General features: G+C 49.4%; 1 protein-coding gene across 1 annotated transcript in view; it reads right to left on the reverse strand.

Moving 5' to 3' along the window:
• LOC147912869 (CD177 antigen-like) overlaps nt 1-22,239 on the reverse strand; it is a 48,035-nt gene that overhangs the window by 18,301 nt on the left and 7,495 nt on the right. Inside the window, 7 exon segments of the mRNA XM_087421931.1 lie at nt 3,274-3,407; nt 3,544-3,723; nt 4,434-4,574; nt 8,672-8,785; nt 8,988-9,107; nt 9,376-9,561; nt 9,829-9,996. Of these exon segments, the coding sequence (XP_087278057.1) occupies nt 3,274-3,407; nt 3,544-3,723; nt 4,434-4,574; nt 8,672-8,785; nt 8,988-9,107; nt 9,376-9,561; nt 9,829-9,996 (1,043 nt within the window).

Below are 22,239 nucleotides of genomic sequence, written 5' to 3' on the forward strand. Positions count from 1 at the left end.
GGCACAGGTAAAAGCCCCAGTAGGTGGCCTAGACGCCCATGGCATCTGCTCCAACTGCTCTTCCTTCCACCCTCACTATGGACTCCTGGGGATTTCCTGAGATCTGTTTACAGAGGAGGGAAAGTACAGACCAGGTTTAGGGATGGATCTGCATGGTGGGCTGGCACCAGGCAGAACTGGATGGCTGCTGGGATAGCACTCTGTTCATGGAAGAGTGATGTAGGGAAATTCTTCAGGTGGCAAAACTTCAGGGGTCCACCTTGCGGGAGAAAGGGATGTCTTTAGGTCCACTTCTGCATGAATCCATGGTGAGCCAACTGGTCAAGGACTTGGAAAGAATAAGTGCATAAAATTAAGACAGGGAGGATATGTGGATGGTCCTCTGGGGATGGGCACAGAGTGTGAAGATGTTCACGTCCCACACGAATGACCACCAGGCACAGGCACGGAGGAGGAGGCTCTTGGTATATAGTGGACAGCGTCAGGCAGCTTCTTTCCCCGTCAGTGCTTGCTCACTGGGCCGTGTGCAAAGTGGCCATGTGGGCAGGGGTGGAGGCTCCACATGGTTACAATAAATGGGCTCACTCTCCCCAAGGCTGACCTGGCTGTTGACTGTACTCAGTGCCCAAGCCAACGGAGGTAGAGGCCAACGCTAGCCTATTATAGCATCATTCTACGGTAGGACTACACAGGACATGGTCCATCATGGAGGGGACTGAGTTTTATCCTCACACGGATAGACACAGACTGTGGTCTTTGATTTGCCCTCCTTGTACTCAATGCTTCTGTCAACACTGCCATTCAGGAACTTAGAAAATGTGTTTTCTATTGGTATGGTCTCCTATGAAGTATTGTTTCCAATGAGGGGATACATTTTAAGGCAAAGGAAGTGAGACAATGAACTCACACCCGTGGAGCTCACTGATCTTCCCAGGGGCCCCATGACACAGAGACAGTTGGCCTTTCAGTGTGTGGAATGGCCCATGATGGCTTCTAAGGGCACCAGATGAGAGACAGCACCCTCCCATCCAAGAGGAAATGCTGTATGTCTTAAACCAGTGGCCAGTCTATCATGTCACTTCTCCCATAGACAGAATGCAGGGGTCCATGAAACAAGGGAGGAATAAGGGAGTGTCCCCTCCCACTAGTACATCTCACAGCCCACTCAAAGGACTTTTGTTTTTGTCTCTATGTTGTTGTGGGGGAGGAATCCCATCATAGTTCTAATCAGTTGGGACCAATGACTGCCCCCTAGCCTTCTTGTGCTCCTCATGCTGCTGAAACAACAGGCAGAGAAGAGGGTCACTGTGCTGATTGCCAGAGGGGACCCGATGACCAGAGGGAGGTTGGGCTGCTGGGTCAAGGAGGACTCTGTTTGGAAGCCAGGCGATATGTCGAGGATACATTTTCATATTTTATTGATCAGAGTCCTTGCTCAGTGGAAAACTGCAGAAACTCCATAAAGACAAGACCATGGAACACTCTCTTCCCATCAGAATGAAGATTTGTGTCAACAACAATCATTTAACTAGGTGTTGGCAGGTGGTAAGGGACTGTGGAACGGGTGGTGGAAGAATGCAGCTCTGATGACCACCAGCTACACACCCAGGAACTTCGCTGCTTTGTTTTGTGGGATTTTCTCCTCCATCCTCCTCTCACTGTGGTGTATGAAGAACTGGTCGTCTAATGCTGTGGGAGTCTGACTTATTATCATTAGCACACCATGTCCCTATGATTAAGTAACAGACGGGAATTGTGTGTCTTCAATTTTGAGGACTCGGATTTTCATCTGGACAAGGGAAAAAAGTGGATGCTGAGGAGGAAAGGGTGGACTGTGCTGGACACTTTCTGTTTACTTCTCCAGATTCACTCTCTCCCCTTCTCCCTCATGCTCTGCACTGTGGGTGGCAGAGCTATGAGAACAATGTCAGTGGGATCTCCTGGTTTCCATCTGGGTTCAGGCACTGGGGATCCTGAACAGGAGACCAGAGGGGGGCCATGGAGTGAGGTTGGGGTATTAATTTTCCAGCTCCGTCCCTATAGTGTCACTGGGGAACTGGACAGATTTGAGATCTAAGCTCCTGTCAGGCAGCCCTCTGCAAACCTCTCCAATCCACCCTCTCCAGATTATAGAACGGTAATGACTTCCACTCAGCCTTTCAGGCCCGGAATATAACAGACCCAATGATATCAGCCTCAGGAGACTGTGCAAACCCTCTTGTTTCTCTACTTCACAGAAACCCTCATGTCAAGTTATTCATGTGGGACGAGCCCTCTGTTTGTGCTGGGTCCTCAAATGCTAAGTAGAAGCCTCATTGGTGGGAGTGCACCTTCATATCTCAGGTTATGGTGATGCCCGGATACCTCTGTCTGCAGGACCCTGAAGGCTCTGGTGCCACCCAGGCTGGAATGGAGACGTGCTCCAGACCAGTGAAGGACGGGCCTGAGATGGGGCATCTCTCACAGATTCCTCTCCTCCCCTGTGCTAAGTTTCTGGGTGTCCCACCCAGACACCCTTCACATTGAGAAAGCCCAGCACTGGGAGAAAGCACAATGTCTTTATTATCAGACACATGTGGCCACTGCTTGAATGTCTACTCTCCCATAGGGCAAGTTCAGCTGCTCCAGGACCTTCCATACCTTCTCATCAGGTCACCAAGTGTGTGTGGGTGTGTGTGGATTATAATTCATGGACACGATGGGAATATAATTCAGTCTTTGGTATGAGGTCAGAGGGAGGGTTGGCTTTAGGGGTCAGCAGAGGTTAAGAATCAAGGGGTAATGGGGTCAGCCAGGAGGGTATTCCACACCAAAAGGCTAGGGATAGCCCCAGCCCCACCACCAAAGCCACGTAGGAGATAGGGGCAGCTCCGTCTGGAAGAGGCACATTCTTATTCTTATACTCAAGGTTTTCCATCACGGAGAAGACCCCAATACTGTGGTCACAATTCAACAAATATTTGGAATGTTTGGCCATGCAGCCCTGAAGGTTCACTGGGGAGGACACCGCATCTAGAGAGTGAAGACTGAGTCAGAGAGGACTCAAAGCACAGCACACTACATTCCTAAGACCCAGGAATCCCAGACGTGCCCTCTCCCTCCTTGGTCCACGAGATCACCCTCTTAGTCCCCTCTTCCCCTAGACCTAGACATATGGATCCACAGCCCCCTCCACTCTCAAACCCATGAGTCATGGCCTCAAGCGCCCTCCAACCTCAGAACCAGTGAATCCAGGCCCTTAACCCCTTCACCCTTGCGACCTTCAGCACTCACCTCCACTGAGATCAATGGAACATGGTAACAATGAGTGGTGCCCTAAAGGCAGGTCGCAATTTCAGAGTTTTGTGAGCAGGATCCAAACAAATTCACACAGACAGGCCACTGCAGGTCTCCTGGAACGGGGGGAGCTGGGGAGCAGAGAGAAGGTTGGGGGTACAGCTCTGCTCCTTGCTGCAGCCACCCTCCTTGAGCCCCAGAGGCTCATGTCTCTGGGGCCCCATCTGTCCGTGTCCCTGGTCCCACCAAGCCTGCTGGGATCCACACCTGGACGAGGCAGGGCATCCAACAGGACACTGCTGCTGTCAGCTCTGTTACACCCATCAGAGAACCAGGCATAGGAGGCGATGAGCATCCCCGGGGGCTGCGAGTAGGTGGTGACATTTCCGGAATCCTGTGTCCTGTACTCACTGCAGCCTTTGCTCCCCACTATGAGTGATCTGGGTCCTGAGGGGTGACAGAGTGAGAGCTGGGCTGAGGGAGGGGAGACTCCAAGGGAGGCAGGAGGCAGTGGTTCCCTTATGCTCAGCAGGCAGAGGGCGAGCGCAGGTTCCCTGAGTACTAACAAGAGCACAGGTCACCTTGAATGTAGGCAAAGACTGGGACCAGAGGTGGGGTCCTCCCCAAGCGCTGCCACCCCTCAGTTCTTGTGCCAACGTCACCTTCTCAGCAGAGCCTTTTGAGCATGCTTTATCATGTTGCAACCTTCCCCTCACTCTCCCTCTCCCCTTTTCCTGCAAGACTTCTATCCATAGCTCTTGACTCTTCACCTTTATCTTGCTCTTTCTTGTTGGTTTTTTTCTGTTGCATCCCTGGCTCATAAAGCTGCACGAAGGCAGATGCAATGGGACCTAGGGTGCCTGGCACACAGCAGATGCTCAATAAACCTCAAATGAACCCATTGGATCACTCTGTGACAACTCTGTTCTCAGTCCTTTGCATGGGTTATTGAATATTTCCTCACGACCACCCAGCAAGGTAGATACTGTTACTGCCCCCACTTTTCAGAAGAGGAAACCAAGGCACAGAAAGAAGAAGAGTTGGGTTTAGAACTCCAGGTGTGAGGGAAACCAGGCAGGAAAGTGATGGACAGAATCCAGAGCGGGGAGGCCCAGGACCCAGGGCAGGGGCCTTACCCTCTAGCACAGCCCACGCACCTACGTCTATGAGCAGAAGCGTCTCCTGACAGATCTCCCCAACATCACATGTCCGGTAACCACTCCCGGTCCATTCGATGGGTGTCTGAGCCAAGTTTCGCCATATACTAAACATGACCCCCCGTTGACAGGTCAGAGGAGCTGGGGAGAAGGAATTACCAGGGTCTGGGTAAGCCAGGGAACCAGCCATGTCTGTCCTTCCAGGTCCCAAGATTGGGAAGGTGATCATATCCTTGAGTCACACTCCAGGTGACCTGGCCACAGAGTCCCTCAATCTCAGATTTAGAAGGGACCTGGGAAGTCAGCCCCACCTCCTTTCTTTACCATATTTTTGCTCAAATACCTGCAAGGACCTCTCTGAACACCCCAGAGGAAGGCTGCTCCTCCCTTTGGGAGGGAGAGAGATGGAGGGCTCTTCCTCAGCCTGAGCCAATCTCTGCTTCCCTCTCTGGGCCTCAAGGTCCTCATCTGGATAATGAGCAGGGTAGCATGACATCATATATTTCTTTTCACTGAGAAACCACATGTTCTAAACAAAAAGACTCAAATACCTGGCATGCACTGATTATTTACTATGAGCCTGGCTGTGATGCTTGCTTTCCTTGGATTAGCCCACTGATGCCTCCCAAGGGGTTTACTGTGTCTAGATAACCTTAGGTGATGGGGAAGACAGGGATCGGTGAGCGTCCTTGGCTTCCTGGGCCCCTGTGGTCCTCAGGAGTCAGTGTGAAAACCGTAAGCCCAGACCTTCTCTTAAGGCCATCACATGATCAGCAGTGACGTGTCCCCTGAGGCAGAAACTCCTGGGCTGACCACGCAGCATCCACAGACATGGGTAACCTTCACAGCAGCCCCCACGAAGGAGGACCACTCACTCATGTCCTGCTTCACAGATGACAAAATGGTGGCTCTTGCTGCCTCCTCCCAGCCTGGCCCCTGTTCTCCCCACCTTGGTCAATGGCAATTCCTTTCAGCAGTTGCTCAAGTCATTCTTGACAATCCCCTTTCTCTTACACCCCGTGTTGCGCCCATCAGGAAATCCTGTTGGCTTAAGCTGCAAAATCCCTCCAGAACCTGACCACGTCTCACCAGCTCTACTGCTTCCAGGACGCCCTTGGGTCTCACCTGCTTCCTCCTGAGTCTCCCTGGGGGTCCCCTCCCCCACTCCCACCTCCCCCTCACTCTATTCTCCACCTAGCAGCCAAAGGATCCCCATAAAGGTAAGTCGATTCATGTCACTCCTCTGCTCAGAAGACTCCAATAGGTCCCCATCCCACTCAGAATAAAATTCTAAGTCCTTAAATTGGCCCCAAGGCTACGTGATCTGGCCTCCTCCTCCCCCTCTGTCTACAGGTCCTACTCTGCTCTCCCTTGATCACACTGCTGTAGCCACATTGGCCTCCAGGCTCCTCTGAACACTCAGCAGGCATATGCCCCGGCCACACCCCCCAGGGCCTTTGCATATGCTCCCCTGCTCCCGACTGTCTGGAATCATCACCTCCTTCCTGAATTGGACTAAAGAAGCTCAGCAATGTGGTGATCCTCAAAAGCTGGTTCAGCGGCAGAGCCCAGACAGGAGTCCACATCTCTCTGATTCGGACATTAAGATGTTAACTGTTGTGCTCTCCTGACTCTGTCGACCCACCACTCTCACTGGGACCACCACCCAATTCCTTAGGGGGCAGTCAAGGCGGTTCATGCTCCAGCCCTTTGGTTCTTCCTCAGCCTGGGCTCCTGCCATGGCCCATCGTGGGTAGTCCGTGCTCTTGCCCTCAGTGCTGTCCTGCCCCCATGCCTTTGCAGGAGCTGTTCTCTCCACCCCTTCTCTCCTCCCCTTATTCCCTGACCTCTTGTGGTTCCCAGCTTCTGATGCCTGGCATTGCTGATGCTCGTGAAATACTTGCTACACTGATGAACTGAACTTGACCAAGGAAGCCTAACACACCCTTCAAGATCTGGCTCCAATGTAGAAAGCTAACAGAATATGGATATATGTTAGGAATATTCATTTGTAGCATAAAACCTGTATTTTATGTGGTACATGAGTGGTTCATGTAGTGTATGTGTATGCTATGTGTGTGTGGGTGTAGTATGTGTGTGGAGGGATATGGGGTTGTATTGAGTGTGTACACGTGTATGGCATATTTGTACCGTGTGTGTAGTGTGTGTGTGCATGGTATGTGATGCATGGTGTGTGTGTGCAGTGACACAGTGTGTGTGTGACGTATACGGTATGTGTTGGTTGTGCGAGTGTGTCATGGTGTGTGTTCTGTGTGACTCTGTGTTGTTTGTGTGTGATATATGGCGTGTGGGGTGTGTGGTCTGTGGAATGAGTGTGGTGTATAGGGTTGGGGTGTGTGTGGGACACGTGAGCTGTAAGGAGACGTGTGTGTGGTATGGATGTGTGGTGTGTATGTGGCATGGTGTGTATATGTTGTGTGAGTGTGTGCGTGTGTGTGTGTGTGTGGCATGTGTTGCATCTGATGTGTTTCTGAAACGCCTTCTGGATTACGAATGTTGCCTGGTCCCAGAGAGGAGGGCCAGACAATTAAACCAGCCTTAATTAGAAGGAGAGACTGAGACTCTGACTCTCCCTGCTCAACCCCCGGCCAGGGCTCCCCTGCCCTCAGGAGAAAGGCCAAGCCCTCAGTCTGGCTTTGCGGGGGCATCACCGCCCCCCCCCCCACCTCTCCCGTCCCCACCAATATCCATTCCCCAGACACACCAGGTCGTTTGCTGCCTCCGTGGCCTTGCCCCAGCTGTTCCTTCTGCTTGGAGTGGCTCTCCCTTCATCGCCCACACCCCCCTCGTCTACCTGGAAAACCTGTAATCACCCTCAGTCCCGGCTGTACCCCAACCTCCTGATCAGCAGTCTCAGGCAGAGCCGAGGAAGCCTTCTTGACAACAGCAGGCTCACCCACCTCCAGGCCTTTGCACACGCTGTTCCCTCTGCCTGCTCGTGTCCTTTTCCTCTTCTACAAATAAACCACAACTCATCCTGAAGACACGGCTCACAGTCACCTCCTCAGTGTGCCCTCCTTGACACCCACCCCCCAGGACATCAATATCTTCCCTCCTCGGAGCCCCCAGACCCCTCCCCCACAGCCCTGTTCCTGCTGCTCTGTGATGTCTCCCCTCCTGGTCCTGGAGGCCCTTAGGGCAGGGGCGGGGTCTGAGTCCTCTGGGATCTCCATGGGAGACCTTGGAATCCTGCATGAACTCACTTCAGCAAACAAATCCCAGGCACCCCACCCGAGCCTGCCCTTGTGCTGCCCAAGGCTGGAAACCTCGGTGTCAGTGACATCGGGCCCTGTCCTCAGGCTCCTGGTCCAGCCAGAGGGATCCACGCACAAAGAGGAACGTGTGCTGAACTCACTCAACTCTCTCTTGAAGCTTTAGGGGTCAGGGTGCTGTAGAGAGACGAGGAAACTGAGGCTCAGACAGGGACGGCCCTTCCCTCAGCCTCCAAGTTCCCTTCCCATCTCCCCGCCTGCAGTGGCCCTTCTCATCGAGACACTCCAGGCAGCTCTCAGTCTGCCCAGTGTGTGGTTTCCATGGGGAAGTGGGGATGCTCCCACTGTCCCCGTTTGGCTGCTGCTTGCCCTGTCACACCTGGAGCACCCTCAGTGTTCTGTCTGGTCTTCTTTCCTAGGCAGCAGGGCTGCTGGGTGCTCCAGGACCATGGGTGGGGGTGGGTGAGAGAGGGGTGGGGTGGTCGAGGGGAAGTGGGAGACCCAGGGTGACCCAAGATCATGGGTGTGGAGCTATGGAATTGGAAGCACTGAGTCCCTCCCAGCGTGAAAACCAGCAGGCGCTCCTGCCCTCACTTCCACACCCAGTGGGGAAAGTGGAATGCAAAGCAGCCGCCCTCTCTGCCCCTCTGAACTTCTTCTTTGCTCCCCGCTTCCCCTCCTGTCTGGACAGGCTGCCCTGAGCTATTCAGCCTGGCCTGGCATCAATTAAAACACCTTGCATGGGATCCGGCCCTGTATATCTGTCCCCTGGACCATGGGCCCTCTTTTTCCCCTGTGGCTGCACACCTCTTACTGGCACCCCCACCGAAGCACCTTCCAGGAGAATCTCTCCCTTTGCACACCCTGAGTGAGTAATAAACTTCTGAATGACTTGTGGGTGCTTGTTTTGGTGGGTTGTGTTTGGAGGTCCATCTTTTACAAGGGGCACTGCGCCTCAAGGCTGTGGTGCAGGGCACAGTCTCGTCTTCCACACGGGGGACTCACCTTTAGGATCGCAGTTGTTGCTCACTGTCAGAGCCCCGATTTTTTGAGTGTTATTAAGCACGCTGCAGCCTGCTTGGGACATGCACCCCTGGACTCTCAGGTTGTAGATGTCCTCTGTGGAAAGGATGAGAGAGCAAAAGATGGAGACGCTGCCCCTGGGAGAATCCAACCTTCATGGGGAGGCGCAACTCTGGGAAGCCAGGCCCACCCACCTCCTGTCCCAGGCCTCAGCTACCCTCCCTCCACAGAGACCCAGATCTTGATCCTCAGACCTCCCCATGCAGTGCTCCACAGGGACCCTGCTGTCCCAGCTCACCTCCCCTGATCTGGAGGACCCCATTTTAGCAATGCGTGCTCCCAGCAGGGCAGGGCAGCTCTGTTGCAGACAGACAGCCTTCTGTGGACAAACAGACTGGACACCGCAGGGACCCTGGGACTGGGAGGTGAGAGAGAATGGGAGGGAGGAAGAGAGGGCTCTGCCTTCAGATCAGGTGGCTTCTCTCTGCCCCCACTTTTGCTCGCCCCAGAAATCAACCTTCCCTGTCTCCCCCATACATGCCCTCCTTGGGATCCTCTCCTGCAGGTCTAGGGTGGGGGGAATTAGGGACAGTCCCTCTGTGCTCACCTCAATCCCCTCAGCCCTGTTGCTCCCTCCTCTGCACACCCCTTTCCCCTCCTCCTTCTCTCCCTCCTCCCTCACGTACCTGTTGGAGGGAGCCAGTCCCAGAGAGGGACTGTGTTGGGGACATCGTTGCAAAAGTCCCTGCTGTGACACACGTGGGTGTAGGAGACAATGGAGGGACCCGAGCCTGCCCTGTGCTGGGTGACACAGGCCTCCTGATATGCCTCCGGGGTGCAGCCCTTGCTGAGCACCAGATACACTTGGAGTCCTGAACCAAGAGAGGCAGGGAGGCCAAGGTGGGATCAGGACTCCAGGTCCTCGAGGGAGAGTCTGCATTGTGGTCTGGGGTAAGAGACTGGAGAGGAGGTGACTGGATACCGGACTGTGCCCCTGCTGGGGAGGGGACAGCTCCCTGTAGGAGGGCAGGGGTCTTCTGAGTTCCCAGACAGAATGCAAGTAGGACTGGGCAGGGGGAGGGATGTCTCTGCACAGGAGAGGGTGGGAGTCGGGCTTGGGGATACCGGGCCCTTCTCACCATTCTCAATGAGCATCATTGTGTCTTGGCAACCCCAGCTGTCCTCACAGGCTTGCTGGTTAGTCACCGTCCACTGGAGTGGCATTTCCAATACATTCTTCACAGCCTGACCTCTCCCCGACTGGCAGGTCAGTGCCTGCACTCCTGCGATGAGAAGAGCAAGTCCATCTTAGCACATCCTCCTGGGAAGTGTACCCCAGGTTGGGGTCCTCACTCATGGGGCAGCACAAGGGTGATGCCCTGGAGGATCAGCAGGAGGGCAGGGCTCGTGATGAGGACAGCTGGAACTCTCTCATTCCTGCTCTTTCTCCCAGGACACTGAGATCTTTTATGTCTCGCCCCGTTCAAGGCAGCCCAGGATTGGGGTGGGGAGGGGAGGGCCTTGCTAGAGGAGGCCTGGGCTCACTCTCTGAGTCTCAAGGCTTAAAGGCCTAGGAATCTGAATCCTCTGTCCTCCCTCATATCCAAGAGTCCAAGACCCCAAACCCCTCCTCCCTCAGACCCCGGAGTCCAGGCCTCCAACTCCCTCAAAAGTTAGACTCTGAGGCACGCTGGCCCACAGGCCCCACTTGTCCAGCTCTTTCCACCTGAACCCAGCTATGTGGGTCTCCAGCCCCACTCTGTTTCAGGGTAATTTGAGAAGGTGGTTTCCTCATCTCTCATGGCAACCTGGACACCTTCAGGCCCCAGGTGGGGAAATGGCCCAACCGCCTGTGAGGACATTGTGCGGTGGGTATTGGCCAGTCCCATGTTCTCTCTATCCTAACCTCTGCCCCCACGGATTCCTACTTCTCTTTTCTTTCTCTTTCCTTCCTACATTATTTTCCTTTTTATTCCCTTTTTCACAACCTTCCTTCATGCTTTTCTTCCTCTTTTATTCTCTCCCCTCCCAGCACAACAGGGGCCCTAAAGCCTCCACTTTCTGCCACCCAGGAGGGAGCTAAGGTATGGCAAGAGGATGGGCTGGAGACTGAATATCTATGGGGGAATTAGGATATTCTTTGACAAAGCAAAGTTTCTTTGCCAGAAACAGGTGGGGACCGTGGTGTGCTAGAAAACCAGCTTTTCAGGAAACAGCACCAACAAACCCTGCCTTGTACTGTTGGCCCATTTCTGTGGTGTAAATACTTCTAGCACATCTGATTTTAAGCTACCAACAGCTTGACAACCAGCTCACACAATTCCTAAATATTTAACAATTGGCTTTTGTAAGCCTGTGCCAACCGGCTCTAGCACACCAGGTAGGAGACAGACAGGAGAGATTGAGGGGTATCTGTCAGTGACTGCAGAGGCTAGACGTGGGTGTCTGGTAAGGAGAGAGGAAAGAGAGAAAAGAGAAGATGAAAAAATATAGAGGAGAAAGAGCAATGAGTGTACCTCCCCATTGTATATCTATTTTTCACACCTTTATATGTTCTATTTTTATTTGTGTTGGCAAGTTTAAACTTTGGCACCTAGGTGGAGACATGTTTCTCTCATCTCCCACTGCGTCCACACCACTACTGTGGCATACTGTATATACTCAATAAATATTTATTGAGTGAATGAATGAATGAGTGAATGGAGAGGGGAAGATGGGAACAGAGCCATCATTACATTTGTGTAGTTGCGCCCTGTAGAAACACCATCCTTCCCCAACTATTCACACTGTTGCCGTCTCAAAAGCTGCCCTCTGGAGTTGTGTGTGGCCTCAAACAGTGTCCCTGGAGGAACAGGGGAAAGAAAGGTGGGCAAAGAGGTACATAATGTCATAGGTAGTCAATCAAATGTCCTGTTTTAGTGAATAAATATTTACTGAGGCTACACTGCATCCCAGGAACTCTCCTAGTTGTTGGGGAGACAGGGACACCAAAAAGAATGAGGCCACTGCTTGTGTTGAGCTCATAGCCTAGTGAGAGAGACAGGCACTAACAAATGCATGAGCACAAAAAAATATTAGATGGTGCTGGGTGCTCTGCAGAGAGGGAAAACCAGGGATGTGAAAATAAGTGACTGAGCTGGGATCAGGGAGGGCCTTCCTGAGGAGGCAATATCTGAGTTGAGAGCAGAATGAAAAGAAAGAGCCAGCTATGGAAAGACATGTGGGAAGAGCTTTCCAGACAGAGGGAAGAGCAGGTGCAAAGGCCCTGAGGTGTGAGGATTAGAGAGACAGCAGCTGGCTGGACTGTGGCTGGGAGGAGGGAGCGTGATAGGAGATGAGAGTGGAAAGGCTGGCAAGGCTAGCAATGCAGGACAAGTCAGGAGATTAAGGCAACCTTCCTGGGAGTCCCTCATATTTCAAGTGGCAAATGCAGAGGCTGGGGGTGGGGCTGTTTAGCTAAAAGTCTGACAGTCCTTGGTGTAACACTCTGTCTGCTGCCAGGCTGATTCTGCTGCTCCCTGACTGTGTAGCCTTGGGTCATTCATGTCCCCTCTCTGAATGTCATCATCCTCTTCTGTAAACTAGGTGTGATGGTTATCTGCACCCCATGGGTTGTGGTGAGGACTGAGATACGTATACGACCCAAAGTAGATTCTCAAGAAATGATAATAATCATTAATATGTAAAGAGCTTCTAAAAGACAAATGAAACCAGAATCAAGATGAACAGACAACCCACCAGCTGGGAGAAAATATTTGCAAAACATATATCCGACAAGGGGTTAATCTCCATAATATATAAAGAAATCACACAACTGAACAACAAAAAACAAACAACCTGATCAAAAAATAGGCAGAGGAAATGAACAGACACTTCTTCAAAGAAGATATACAGATGGCCAATAGGCACACGAAAAGATGTTCAACATCACTAATCATCAGGGAAATGCAAATCAAAACAACACTAATATATCACCTCACGCCCATTAGAATGGCTATAATCACCAAGACAAAAAAACAACAAAATTTTGGAGAGGATGTGGAGAAACAGGAACCTTCATACACAGCTGGTGGGAATGCAAACTGGTGCAGCCTCTATGGAAAACGGTATGGAGATTCCTCAAAGAATTAAAAATAGAAATACCCTATGATCCAGCTATCCCATTACTGAGAATCTATAAAACGAATCTGAAATCAATAATCCAAAGAGGCTTATGCACCCCTATGTTCATTGCAGCATTATTCACTATAGCCAAGAAGTGGAAGCAACCTAAATGTCCCTCAACTGATGATTGGATCAAGAAGATGTGGTATATATATACAATGGAATACTACTCAGCCATAAAAAAGGACAAAATCGTCCCATTTGCAACAACATGGATGGGCCTGGAGGGTATTATGTTAAGCGAAATAAGCCAGAAAGAGAAAGACAAACACTGTATGATCTCACTCTTATGTGGAATATAAACCAACACATGGACAGAGAAAACTGTATTGTGGTTACCAGGGGCAATGGGGGTAGGGGGTGGGGCACAAGGGGTGAAGGGAGACATATATACGGTGATGGACAAACAAAAATGTACAACCCAAAACGTCACAATGTTATAAACTATTAAAACATCAATTTAAAAAATCGTTAATATGATGAGCCCTGACTCTGTTCCAAGCCCTAGTCCCAGCACTTGGTATGTTTCAAATCGTTGAATCATGACCATAACTATGAGGGAGGTCCTATTAATAGCCCAATTTTTTAGGTAAAGAAACTGATCCCCAGAGGAGTTAAATAACTTGCTCAAGGTCACACAATGTGGCAGAGATAACTTCCCATCAAAGATCCATGCTCCCCTCAGGGTGTAAAGATGTTACAAGCGAAGACTGCCCAGCCAGGGACTACATTTCCCAGCATCCCTTGCCTCTAGGTGGACCATGTGACTAATTCCCATCTGCGAAATGCAGGCAGAAATGACTGGTGTCACTTCTGAGCCTGAGTGGTTAAGAAGCAGGAATGCCTTCTCCTTCCTCCATCTATGTTGGTTTGAGGGTGACCACGCAGCCACGTGGAAGACTCCTAGTCCTCCTAGACCTGACATGCTAGTGGGGGTGTCACACAATACAACAAAGAGCAGCAATAATAATACTGTGGTACAGTATGTTAGAATGAAATAAGGCATGCTTTTGGTGTTTGTTTTCCCTTTTTCTTTAAAAGATTGTGATCAGGGATCCTCATTGAAAAGGCAACATTTAAACAAAGACATCAAGGAGACTGAAGGAATGAGCTCTGGGGCTCTGTGGGCGTGTTTGAGCAGCAAGGAGGAGGCCCAGCTGGAGCAGAGAGAGGGAGAGATGGGAGGAGATGAAGTCAGAGAGGGAGGGCCTGGATGGTGAGGGCCTCCCAGCCCCTGTGGCCAGGACTGTGGCTTTACTCTGAGTGAGCTGGGGAGCCACTGAGGTTCAGAGCAGAGGAGGGATGTGAGTGATCTGTGTTCTGTCAGGATCCCTGTGGCTGCTGGGTTGAGAGCAGGGAGCCCAGTGAGGGAGGCGACTGCAGTAATCCAGGTGAGAGGTGACGGTGGCCCAACTGCATGCAAAGAAGCCAGTTTCTGGATATGTTCTGCAAATGCAGTCCAGAGGATTTGCTGAGGGATTGGATGTGGTGTGTGTGAGAGAGAGAGGAGCTGGGAAAACTCCAAGGTGGCCCCTCCTGAAATGGGAGAAAACTCCAGGGAAGCAAACTGAGACCAGAAATTTGGCTTGGGATCAGGAATCTGAGGGCATCCTGAAATGCCTTTTAGAGATTAGCTGTCAGGTCATAGTCAGATGTCAGCAATAATGTCCATTTTGTCTCTCTGGTTCACTACTGTGCCCTCAGGGCCAGGACCGTGCCTGGTACATAACAGGAGCCCATTGCATGTTTCCGGGATGAAAAAATGAACAAGGGATTGACAATCAAAGTGTTTCCTGGACACCCCAAACACAGTAGTTCTTCCTGACTAAGAAAATACAGAGATGCACAAAGTTACCAGGACTCAAGGGCCCTGAAAACCCATTTGTTTTTGTGAATCATATCAGGTCCTCCATGCACTATTCATGCTGTGTGCGCTTGTGGAAGTAAATTAAGTTAAACGTGAAAGTGCTTGGGTGATACGTATAGATTTACAGGCTGGTCATAGATTTACAGGCTGGTCCCTCCACTGCTCCTGGGATGAGAAACGCCACCTAAGGCCTAGCTCTGTGAGAACAGAGAGAAGGGAAAGGGGTGAAGCATACCTGTCAAGGTGTGAGAGGTCTTAGGGAAAGAGGAGAGTGGAAAGAAAGTTTTCTGAAACTCCCTGAGCACCCGTTCTGTGCAGATTACATACATGATCATAGTCACTTCTAGCATCACACCCACAGGGTCATTTTTCATAACAGATGGAAGGGTATTTTTCTCCCATCAGCAACCAGTTCTCCAACTGGGTGTCCCACAATTCAATTCAGTTCTGACACAACTACCCAGAGTCAGTGCAGACCCCACAGGTTAAAGGATCAGTCCCACAAGACTGCCTCACTTCAAATGCCAATCACAAATGGGGGCCAAGGCCCCCCATATTTCTGCTTGGCCGACTACAAATTTTGGGGATCCCATGACCCCAGTCAGATTTTATAATTGTCTTGAAAACAAACAGAACTCAGGACATGGCTTTAACTACTATGACTGGTTTATTTTTTTTTTTTTTTTATTTATTTATTTTTTTTATTGCAGTAACATTGGTTTATAACATTGCAAAAATTTCAGGTGTACATCATTGTACTTCTATTTCTGCATGGACTACATCATGTTCACCACCAAAATACTAATTACAACCCATCACCACACACATGTACCGAATTATCCCTTTCACCCTCCACCCTCCCCCCTTCCCCTCTGGTAACCACCAATCCAATCTCTGTCCCTATGTGTTTGTTTATTGTTGTTATTATCTACTACTTAATGAAGGAAATCATACGGTATTTGACCTTCTCCCTCTGACTTATTTCACTTTGCATTATACCCTCAATGTCCATCCATGTTGTCACAAATGGCTGGATTTCGTCGTTTCTTATGGCTGAGTAGTATTCCATTGTGTATATATACCACAGCTTCTTTATCCATTCGTCCCTTGATGGGCACTTAGGTTGCTTCCAAGTCTTGGCTATTGTGAATAAGGCTGCAATGAACACAGGGGTGCATGTACCTTTGCAAATTGGTGTTTTCAAGTTCTTTGGATAAATACCCAACAGTGGAATAGCTGGATCATATGGTAGTTCTATCGTTGATTTTTTGAGGAATCTCCATACTGTTTTCCATAGTGGCTGCACCAGTTTGCACTCCCACCAGCAGTGTATGAGAGTTCCCTTCTCTCCACATCCTCTCCAACACATGTTGTTTCCTGTCTTGTTAATTATAGCCATTCTGACAGGCATGAGGTGATATCTCATTGTAGTTTTGATTTGCATTTCCCTGATAGTTAGTGATTTTGAACATCTTTTCATGTGTCTGTTGGCCATCAACTATAGGAAGAAAATCAGAAAAGCCACAAATACATGGAGATTAAACAAAATGCTACTGAACAACGACTGGGTTAACGAAGAAATCAAAGAAGAAATCAAAAAATACCTGGAGACAAATGAAAATGAAAATACGACATGCCAGAATTTATGGGATACAGCAAAAGCGGTTCTAAGAGGGAAGTTTATAGCGATACAGGCCTATCTCAACAAACAAGAAAAATCTCAAATAAACAATCTAACAATGCACCTAAAGGAACTGGAAAAAGAAGATATGACTGGTTTATTAAAGGGAACAACTCAAGAAGAGCCAAATGGAAGAGGGCACAGTATAGGGGTAGGGGCACGGAGCTCCTATGTCCTCCCCAGGTGTGACACCCTCCCAGCACATCAATGTGTTCACCAACATGGAAGCTCTCTGAACCCCATCAGTTAGGAGTCTATGGAGGTTTCATTACGTAGGTATGACTGATTAAATCACTGGCCATTGGTGATTGATTCAATCTCCAGCCCCTCTTCCTTCCCTAGAGGTTGGAAGGTGGGGCTGAAAGTCCGAAGTTTCTAATCAAGACTTGGTCTTTATACTGACCAGCCCCCAACCTAAGCTATCTAGGGCCCACCAAGAGTTACCTCATTAGAACAAAAGACACTCCTATCACCCTTATCACTCAGAAAATTCCAAGAGTGTTAGGAGCTCTATGCCAGGAACAAGGGACAAAGAACAAATATATTTCTATGATAGCACCTGGGAAACTGAGGCTTCACGAGGTGGGATCACTCGCCCAGAGTCACACAACCTGCAAGTGGCAGAGCTGGGGTTAAGACCCAGACATGCCATACGTTGTCTATGGGAACTTGGCATCTATATTGCACCCCTATATCAGTGGGACTGAAAGGCTAAATACTACCTTTTTTTGTTTTCACCTCCTAGCAAATGAGTTTTCAGACGTAATTTTCATTCTGCCCCTGAGACACACTTGTATGAGATTGGGAAGGTAGAAGGGAGATGGAAGCCATTATTTCTCCTATGGGGTTGGCTGATGGGTGGCAGATACAAACTTTATGGGAAGAGGCAGGTGTTTCTTTCCTCTGGGTGGGAGCTGTGGCAGTGTGACCTTGAAATCAGACTTTCAGTGGCAACTCCCTAACCCCCATTGCTCTAGCCTTTGAATTGTTTTATAAGCACCTAATTCCCTGCATTAAAGACTTTCCTGTTAGAAGTACCTAGAGGGGTTTCTGTTTTCCTGATGAAACCTTGAATGGTACAGCAGGTAAGCTTTTACCAATGCCTATGCTGTTTTTACCAATACACTATAAATCTGGGGGCCAGGCGTTTGAAGTGAGACAAAAGGGAGTGTTGGGGATCAGAGAGAGACCTGAGAATGGGAGTGAGGGTGCCTGGGTCCTTGGTATGAGTCCCATGAAATGGAGTGGGGGAAGGAAGGGAGGTCTATCTAGAGATTCTCCTGCCCAGAGCTGTGGAGAGAGAAGGCACAGCCCTGGATGAGGGATCCCCCAATCATATTGCTTGCTCCTTGCGAGAGTTCTGTTTTAGAAACCACCAGGACTACCTATCTGGGCGGTCTTCTAAAATTAAAGAAGAGCCTTCCCTGGGTGCTGAGGAAGAAAGGACCCCCAGGTTGGCTCTCAAGTCTACAATCTTTGGACTTCAGAGGTGGCCTGAGGACCAACATATATTATCTCCTAGCCTTCAGGAAATAACTTCACCTTTCTGAGCCTGAGTGTCCTCATTTGAAAATGGTAGTAATTCTTGCCTTGCAGGAAAGTGATGAGGTTTAAAAATAGTGTGTATACAGTGCCCCTCACCAAGCCAGGCAGACCTGAGTTTGAGGCCTGTCTTGTCACTCAGGGGCTGTGTAATAGTGTCAGGGGTGGGGTCAGGAGTGGAACTTGGTGCATAGTGTCATCTATCCCACTGTCATCTCAACACCCACAGTCTCTGTGTTGGCATGCTGGAGCTCCCATAACAAAACACCACAAACTGGGTGGCTTAAACAACAGACATTTATTGTCCCACGATTCTGGAGGCTGGAAGTCAGGATCAAAAGGTATCAGAGCTTTGGTTTCTCCCGAGGCCTATCTCTTAGGCTTGTAGGCGGCTGCCTTCTCCCTGTGTCCTCACATGGCTTTTCCTCTGTGCACAGGAACTCCAGTGTCTCTCTGTGTGTTCAAATCTCCTCTTCTGATAAGGGCACCAGTCAGATTGTATTAGGGCCCATCCTAAATGTTTCATTTTAACTTAATCACCTCTATAGAGACCCTATCTCCAAATACAGTCACATTCTGACACAACTCAGCCGATAACAGTTGCCTCCCCTCAGAAAAATAGATCAGTATTCCCTCAGTGTTGATGTTATCAGGCACACAGTGCTCACCCCCAGAATCCTTATTCTTTCAGAGAAGCGATATATGGTATTAGCAGAGAAAAGGGTGCCTGCTCTTGGCTTTTGTGTCAAATGTCTAGGCCCCTAGGGGAATGGAAAGACTTTACACAAAAGAGGTTGGGAAAGAGCCCTAACTAAGATGGCTAAAATTAAAGGAACTCACAATATCAAATGTTGAGGAAAAGCAACTGGAACTCCCCTATATGGCCACCCTGGCCTTTGGACTGTTGATTGCATGACCTCTGCTTCTCAATCTCCCAGGGATTCCTCCAAATCCAACCTTCTCTAGGAGCATATGACCTAATGGCCTCTGATCCTAAGTATTTCTCCATCCCTTCCATATATCACCCATCACACAGACACACACTTTATCACATTGTGACACTTCATGAGAGGATTCAGGAGCAGCTAAATTCACCCTGTAGGAGAAGAAACTTTTAGGGAGTGGTCACCTGTGTCTGATGAAAGACACCATCTTTTCCCTCAGAGATGGGGTTTCCCTACGTGCAGTGGAGGCAAGGACACCCAGAGATCTGGCATGAGGAGGAAAAGAAACCAGAGAGAGATGCCCCATCTCAGGCCTGTCCTTCACTGGTCTAGGGCACATCTCCATTCCACCTTGAGTGGGAGCAGAGCCTTCAGGATGCTGCAGACAAATGTATCTTCGCATCACCATGACCTGGGAGATGAAGGTGCACTTTCACCAATGAGGCTTCTACTTAGCAGTCAGGGACCCAGCACAAAAGGGCTCTGACCCATCAGAGTAACTGGAGAAGAGATTAAAACCAAGATAATTGATAAAAGTGTGCGTCTATTGTGGAGAAACACAAGGGTTAGAGCAGTTCTCTGGTGCTGATAGCACTGGGTTTTTGTTACCATCCTACTGGAACATGGAGAGGTTGCAAGACAGAGGGATAAAGCACAGTCCCCTCCATGGTGGACCTTGTCCTGTGTAGTCCTAACATAGAATGCTGCCATAACAGGTTAGTGTTGGCCTCTTCCTCTGTTGGTTTGGGCACTGAGTACAGTCAACAGCCGGGTCAGCCTTGGGGAGATTGAGCCCGTTTGTTGTAACCATGCAGAGCCTCCGCCCACTTTGCACACTTTGCCCACATGCCCACTTTGCACATGACCCATTGAGCAAACCCTGATGGGGAAAGAAGCTGTCTGACACTGTCCACTACATACCAAGGGCCTCCTTCTCGGTACACGGGTTTCATGGACATTCGTGCAGGATGTGAACATCTTCACACTCTGTTCCCATCCCCACAGGACCATCCATATATCTTCCGTGTCTTAATTTTATGCTTTTATTCTTTCCAAGTCCTTGACCAGCTGGTTTACCATGGATCCATGCAGAAGTGGACACAAGGACATCCTTCCCTCCCACAAGGTGGACCCCTGAAGTTTTGCCACCTAAAGGATTTCCTATTCCTTCAGGGACATGTGAGTAAAGTGCTAACCCAGCAGCCATCCACTTCTGCCTGGTGGCAGCCCACTATGCAGATCCATCCCTAAACCTGGTCTGTACTTTCCCTCCTCTGTAAACAGATCACAGGGCCCCATGAGCCCACAGATGTGGTTAAAGGAAGAGGCAAGAGGCGCAGTTGCCATGGGCATCTGAGCCACCCGCTGGAGTTTTCACCTGTGCCCTCCATTCCTGCTTGAGCCTGATCCCGTACACACTTTTTCCATGGTGACGGATGGTGGTCTGCATTCCGACCATCATGGTTTAGCAGCTTGACTGCACCCAGTATGTGACGTGCAGTTCAGGTCACAATGCCCTTCTTGTTTGTGGCCAGGTGTCTTTGTCACTTTGGTCTTCTCTAACAAAATACCATGGTTATCAACAACAGAAAATTATTTCTCACAGTTTTGGAGGCTGGACGTCCCAGATGGGGTGCCTGCATGATCAGCTTCTGGAGAGGGCCCTCCTCTGGGCTGCAGATGGCAGACTTCTCATTGTATCTTCACACGCACGAAAGAGAGCTGAGTAGTCCGGCTTCTTCACATAATGGTGCTGTGATGGTTAATTTTAAGCTCAACCTGACTGGGGATACTAAGGGATGCCCAGATAGCTGGTAAGACATTATTTCTGGGAGGGTGTTTCCAGAAGAGAATAGCATTTGAATTGGTGGACTGAGTAAAGATGGTCCTCACCAGTGCCAGGGGGCTTCTTCCAATCCGCTGAGGGTCTGAATAGAACAAAAATGTGGAGGAAGGAGGAATTTGCTCTCTGCTGGAGCTGGGACTTCCATCTTCTCCTGCCCTCAGTCATCGGCCCTCTTGTTCTTTGTCCTTTAAACATGACCTGCGAGCATAGACCATTGGCTCCCCCGGTTCTCAGGCCTGAGGTTTGGACTGGAACTCCACCACCAGCTTCCTGACAGCAGATCCTGGGACTTCTTAGCCTCCATAATTGCATGAACCAATTCCTCATCATAAATCTTTCTATATGTCTCTACATATCCTATTGGTTCTGTTTCTCTGGAGAACCCTAACTAATACAGGGCTCTAATCCCATTCATGAGGCTCCACACCCATGATCTAATTACCTCCCAATGGCCCCAGCTCCAAACACCTTCACCCTGGGATTAGGGTTTCTGCATATGAATTCTGGAGGGACACAGACATTCAGTCCAGTGCACCAGGCACCCAGACCCCACTGGGGCCCAGTGACAAGCCAGGAGCCCTTTCAAATGTCAGATCACTGCCTGCGGAAAGAGGCACAGGTATCCTCCAAAACCTGGAGTCTGCACTGTGATTCTCCTATTGGAGCTTATAAGATGTTCCATTAAAAAAATACGCTGGGTTGGAAACATAGACTTACTTATTGTCATTAACATCTAAATATAATCACCCAAGAGTTATTTAAAAGAATATTTTAATATTTCCAACTGAAAGATTTTGGTAAGAGGAGGCTAGGGTTAATTTCTGGTATTTTTTTTGTGGTTTAAATGGTTTGTCCTTTTTATGATTTATGGCTATTGCCCATCTGACCTATGGTTTCCCATCCCCACTAGTTGGTATTAAAATGTATCTGCATTTATGAGCACAGGATTTGCTTCTTCAGAGCCAGCATGAGGATTAGTCAAGTGTGAGTTCCTCTTACAGCAAGGAAGGGTTTCGCCCAATTGTATTGGTGAAACCAGGTTACAAGATTTTAAAAATAGATTGCAAGTTACTGATCCATTGCAAAAAATCAACTGTAGGCTACTCCAGAAGTAAAACGCATTGGAATTTAGATATTTTTTTTTGTTTTGTTTCTTTGTAGAGACTTTTATTGCTAAACCTGCCAGGGGCCCCTCAGGCTAGTTTTGCAGCATTTGACTCGATACCCCACTTCTGTTCTAGAATAACCCGTGTAAAGGTAAATACGAATTTAAAAAGAAAGAGAAATTAATTTTCCTGGTGCAAAAAAGGAAAGAGATCCCCCTTTCTTCCAGAGCATTTTCTTTAGAAAATGTATAATTGTAAATTCTTTCTCTGTCCCTTTGATATATATATAAATCTTTAAAAAATCTAAATAAGACTCTCCAGCTTTACAACCCAGGGATGACTTTCTTAAGGACACAGGAGCCATCTCTTTGAATCAGCAAAGATAGCACCCTGTCTCCCA

Source organism: Ceratotherium simum, chromosome 33 (assembly GCF_057802395.1).
Source record: "Ceratotherium simum simum isolate JZ-2026a chromosome 33, ASM5780239v1, whole genome shotgun sequence".
NCBI classification, from domain to species: Eukaryota; Metazoa; Chordata; class Mammalia; order Perissodactyla; family Rhinocerotidae; genus Ceratotherium; species Ceratotherium simum.